Source organism: Dreissena polymorpha, chromosome 3 (genome assembly GCF_020536995.1).
Source record: "Dreissena polymorpha isolate Duluth1 chromosome 3, UMN_Dpol_1.0, whole genome shotgun sequence".
Lineage (NCBI taxonomy): Eukaryota > Metazoa > Mollusca > Bivalvia > Myida > Dreissenidae > Dreissena > Dreissena polymorpha.
In genome coordinates, this window is record NC_068357.1 from 29,332,546 (window position 1) to 29,337,515 (window position 4,970).

Consider the following 4,970-nt stretch of genomic DNA (forward strand, 5'->3'; position numbering starts at 1 on the left):
TAGGATCATGACACTTCATAGGTACATTGATCATGACTGGCAGATGACCCCTATTGATTTTCAGGTCACTAGGTCAAAGGTCAAGGTCACAGTGACTCGAAACAGTAAAATGGTTTCCAGATGATAACTCAAGAATGCTTACTCCTAGGATCATGAAACTATATAGGAACATTGGTCATGACTGGCAGATGACCCCTATTGATTTGCAGGTCACTTGGTCAAAGGTCAGGGTCACAATGACAAAAAACGTATTCACACAATGGATTCCACTACAACTGACAGCCCATATGGGGGACATGCATGCTTTACAAACAGCCTTTGTTTTCTAATTGAAATCAAGGTCAATTTTACACAAGGGGTTTAACAATACACATTTTGAATAGTCTCCCTTTATCAGACTTTGTTCAACTGAAAATCTGGTTTTGTGACAATTTTGTCCCTTGTTTTGTTGTTGTTTTTGTGTGTGTGTTTGTTTTTGTGTTGTTGTTTTTTTGTTTTTTTTCCGGGGGGGGGGGGGGGTACATTCTCAGTAACGGTAGTATAAATCCCATGTCGGTTGTCAGGCAAGTGGCATCTTGGTCTCCATAGAGACCGCTTGGGCGACCACGCCCACCACCCGCTCAACCAGGGCTTCGACCACTTCTACGGACTCATAGGTACCAACTTGGACGACTATGGACACGAGTTCAAGGTCGTCACACTGATGCGTCCATACTGGTAGTAATCTGCAGCTCCCCTTGAACCATTTTTGCATTCAAGTCTTAACGTTTTACTTATTAAATATATTAAATTATCCCGCACCCACAAAACTTCTTTAAACATTCCGTGAATCATCCAAGATTTTCATGAGGAGTTTTGTGAATAGCAGCATAATTTGTGTTCTTCCAAGGGAAAAATTCTAATAAATCTTCTTTCGAATACCATTTTACATTTTCCGGAAAAATTCAGATTGGTGATATTCCATAACATACTTAAAATGAAACTTTTCAGAAAGAACTTATGACATTGTATAATTAATGAAGCTGTGTGTATTTATTCTCTAATCATATGCCGCAGGTACGGTCAGCTTTTCTCCGTCTGGGCCGTCACCGTCACCGCTCTAGTGTGCCTGCTGAAGTTTCGTTACGTCGGTCCGGTGACGTTTCTACTAGCGTTCATGTTCTGGACGCTGCCCGTGTACGCCATCTACTTCCTTTTCGACAACATGGAGCTCTTCACGAGCTTCCTATTTCGAAACCACCTGCTTGTTGAACAGCCAATCAGATTGGCGGGTTTGAGTCAGCGTCTTGTGAACGAGGGACTCGAGTTTATGCGGAACGCTACCGACAACGACCTGCCATTCCTCCTGGTGATGTCGTGGGTTCATATGCACGTGGCAATAGAAACAAGCATGGAATTCCATGGTATGTTAATTTAGTGTTATCATATTGTAAATAGAGACTATTATATCTCGTTTTTAAAAGAGAAAGGCTTACACGGCGAGGCAAACCTCTCCTTGCAAATCTTTCATCAGCTCATCGGATAAAATGGACAAAATAAATCACATGTACACAAAAACATTTACCTAATACAATGTATTCTATTTATCTTACTACATGTATATGTTTTATTTAAAATTAATGTAGATGAGACAATCAAATTATTATCGTTTATTTTTTTTTAACAATAGCAAAAACATATTAAATTAAATGAATTTACCCTTTCGTTATAGCATCAAAAGTATTTTTTCCGGGTACGCCTACGGTTTAGTCCTCAACTATTGAAAAAACAGCGTTACGAGGCAGAATAAAGAAATATGCAAAGATTCAAATGTATACAGCATTTAAGTGTTACTCATTCAAGTAGAAAACAAAAGGTTTTGGTTTTACTAAAATTTTCTTTTCACCAAAGCAAACGATCAAACACAAAATGCCTGCCATTTTAAAGTGTGCTTCCCTGCGTCAAGCATAATGCAGCATTCATTATCGCCAATAATATCAATTTTAGTTTGTTCACAAAAGTTCTTCAACATAAAAAAGTTAGCTCGTTTGACACAGTGTTTACTCACTTGCATAAAAAGTCGAGCCTCTACTCTATCTTGATGTCCTCACAAAAAAATGCATTTAAATTACCGTATATATCTAGTAAAGTTTTGATCATTTCCATACGAAATAAATAAAACACGTGTTCATCGCCATTCTACTTTACTTATATAAAACAGTTTCGTGTAAGAAGTCCAGAAGGAGATAATCAATTCATCAAAGAAATGAAAGTCGAAAAATAAACCAAAACTCACCAACATAATAAGATTAAATACTCTTGTTAGGTCTATTAGACAGTTCTCAAACAGTCACTTACTAGTATTAAAAAACACTTTTTAAGCCTCGCTTTATTCGAGTACATTCTACATTTTCATGAAATATAAATACAATCACGCCGGTTTCATTCGAGCCATACATATATTTAAACACTTGTATTCGCAATTCATGGTTTTACTCCATCCGAAAGCACACGAACACTTGTAATTGTACTGCAAATGCGTTTCGAAATGCCGAGACACTTGCATATTGAATTTTATTTGACGGTTCCCGTGCATTCAGTTGGAAAATAAAAAGAAACGCTGCATTGGATTGATTTATAACGGCCATTATTCTTACACTATACACTGATTTGAAATGCGTACATTAAATGTATATACTAGTATTCAAATTTAATACGTAAATGATAAGTGTATTACATCAATCATGATGATCGAGTATTGATATAATAAAGAACGTTCTTTCTCAAATTTACTGTGGAAAAAGTAGTTTGTGTTAAGAATGCACCGGTTGGTGTCGGATAAACTCTGCCCTTAGTTTCATCCTATAAAATCATTTAGCTGAAGGATCAAGATTTGTATTCCTACCATCGGCTTTTCAGGATGGTTGGGAGTCGTATACCGATTGGCCCTTCTGTCCTGTTGTAGTTATATGTTCTCATGTATGGTTTTTATTTAACGATATACATGTATATGTTATGTCGCGAAAGGTCTGTATGTTTAGTATACAAACAAACATAATATATATACGTGTTATGAAACGTTTTAAACTATAACTTGGTTAGCTTGAGAAGTAAATTAAGTCGCATTGTGCTTTTTTCATTAATATAAAAAATGCTACAGTTACATTTTGCAAGAAAGACATTTATCCAATTTTCAATAATGTAACTCAATCTAACATAAACGTACCATACACGTGTATTTCCTTGTTAAGGTAAGAGCTGTCTCGGTCGCTATGGTGACGGCTTGCAGGAGCTGGACTGGTCGGTGGGGGAGATGCTTCGGGGACTCCGGGATGCCGGTGTCGAGGAAAACACTCTCGTCTACTTCACTTCCGATAACGGGGGCCACCGTGAGATCGGCGCAGACGGAGGATACAATGGGCGCTTAAAGGGTAAGGTTACTTATTGTTAATGGCCGGCATATGTTATTCAGATGATTGGTAACGCACCAACTTCGGCGTATAATTTGAAACGTAAGATTAATTTTGAACTGATTCTAGCCCCTACGTGTATTTCTATGAGAATGTTTCCTACTTTGTCTAGATATCAGAATTATTATAAGCACTTTTAACAATACAACTATAAGATCACCCTAAAAAAATTAGAACTGACATTTAAGTATCAGTTATGAATTGCCTCACATCTACAGGCGGCAAAGGTCACGGTGCCCCTGACGGTGGCATCCGGGTGCCGGGATTGATGAAGTGGCCTGGAGTTCTGCGTACCGGCGCCGTAACCGACGAGCCGACCAGCCAGATGGACATCATTCCGATAATAGCCGACGCCGTCGGAGTCCCGCTTCCTGTTGACAGGAAGTACGATGGGAGAGGAATCTTGCCACTGTTGAAAGAGAAAGTTGCTATATCGCCACACGAGTTCTTGTTTCATTACTGCGGAGATAAACTGCACGCTGTAAGATACAGGCCTCGAACTGGTGAGTCCATGATGTGTGCTGTGTGCTACTCGCTGTCTAAATATGTTGTGGTCATTTAGCTCTTGTTAGTGTGCTCTGATTATGAACATGGTTATTTATGATTGGCTATTGATGTCAAACTATGACATTGGCCGATTAAAACATTGTGATTGGTGGTTATTGTGGCCAAATTACACCGGCGTATCAGTTGTTTTGTGGTCAGTTATTCTTTGTAACATGAAACTTTATGTTATTAGTTTTATGGCATGTTCGAAACGTTCATCAAAGCATCTAGATTCCTAAAGGTTAATCTATTTAAAATGGTAATCAATATTAACGCAAAAACACAAATTGTGTATCCTATTGCATCCATTTTGCACGTGTGATAGGTCGCTCTTTACCTGTTTATAAAAACTGTTAATAATTAAGTTTTAATTAAATCTGTTCTTAGGTCACACGACATGGAAGTATGTCACGCACACACCGCCTCTACTTCCGGAAAGGACCACGTGCAGATTTATGTGCAGCTGCAACAACGCGGTCCGATTAGCCACTCCAGATGTTTACGATATGACATCAGATCCTTGCGAAACAACGCCCATCAAACCAGAATCAAAAATGTATCGGGAGATATCGGCCGCTGTAGAGAGCGCGATCCGAGAGCACGTGATCTCTCTTGACCCCGTGGAGAGCCAGTTCCGGTGGGACCGCCTGGTCCCTCGCGTCACGTGGCAGCCGTGCTGTAACGGAATATTTCCATTCAACTGCGACTGTGTGGATAAGAAATTTGAAAACTCGAAGTCATAAAGTCGGCATATTTAATTGAATATGTGTATTTGCTGTACTATGATAAATTGTTTCATTATGATATTATGTATAACATACCGTTTCGTTGATTGCTACTAAATAAATAGAAGTGTAGTTGATGATGTCCTTCCGCGCTTGAGGATGTGTTGTAAGAGGACACGGAGTGCGTGCCAATACTCTTAGCTAATTGAGTAGAACAGATGAAAGTCATGAAAACATTTTGACCAGTTCA

General features: G+C 38.9%; 2 protein-coding genes across 4 annotated transcripts in view; both read left to right on the forward strand.

Annotated features, from left to right (window-relative positions):
* Positions 1–4,738, forward strand: part of LOC127872117 (arylsulfatase D-like) — a 7,254-nt gene extending 2,516 nt beyond the window's left edge. The window contains exons 3-7 of the mRNA XM_052415444.1: positions 564–717; positions 1,057–1,403; positions 3,231–3,410; positions 3,668–3,952; positions 4,383–4,738. Of these exons, the coding sequence (XP_052271404.1) occupies positions 564–717; positions 1,057–1,403; positions 3,231–3,410; positions 3,668–3,952; positions 4,383–4,738 (1,322 nt within the window). The remainder of the gene's footprint in view (positions 1–563; positions 718–1,056; positions 1,404–3,230; positions 3,411–3,667; positions 3,953–4,382) is intronic.
* LOC127873454 (arylsulfatase D-like) overlaps positions 1–4,970 on the forward strand; it is a 34,589-nt gene that overhangs the window by 3,813 nt on the left and 25,806 nt on the right. The window contains exons 3-7 of one of the 3 annotated variants that reach the window (XM_052417335.1): positions 564–717; positions 1,057–1,403; positions 3,231–3,410; positions 3,668–3,952; positions 4,383–4,857. The exons of the other annotated variants lie outside the window; for them this stretch is intronic. Of the exons in view, the coding sequence (XP_052273295.1) occupies positions 564–717; positions 1,057–1,403; positions 3,231–3,410; positions 3,668–3,952; positions 4,383–4,738 (1,322 nt within the window). The 3' untranslated portion in view covers positions 4,739–4,857. Of the gene's footprint in view, positions 1–563; positions 718–1,056; positions 1,404–3,230; positions 3,411–3,667; positions 3,953–4,382; positions 4,858–4,970 lie in introns of those variants that run through there. 3 annotated transcript variants of the gene reach the window in all.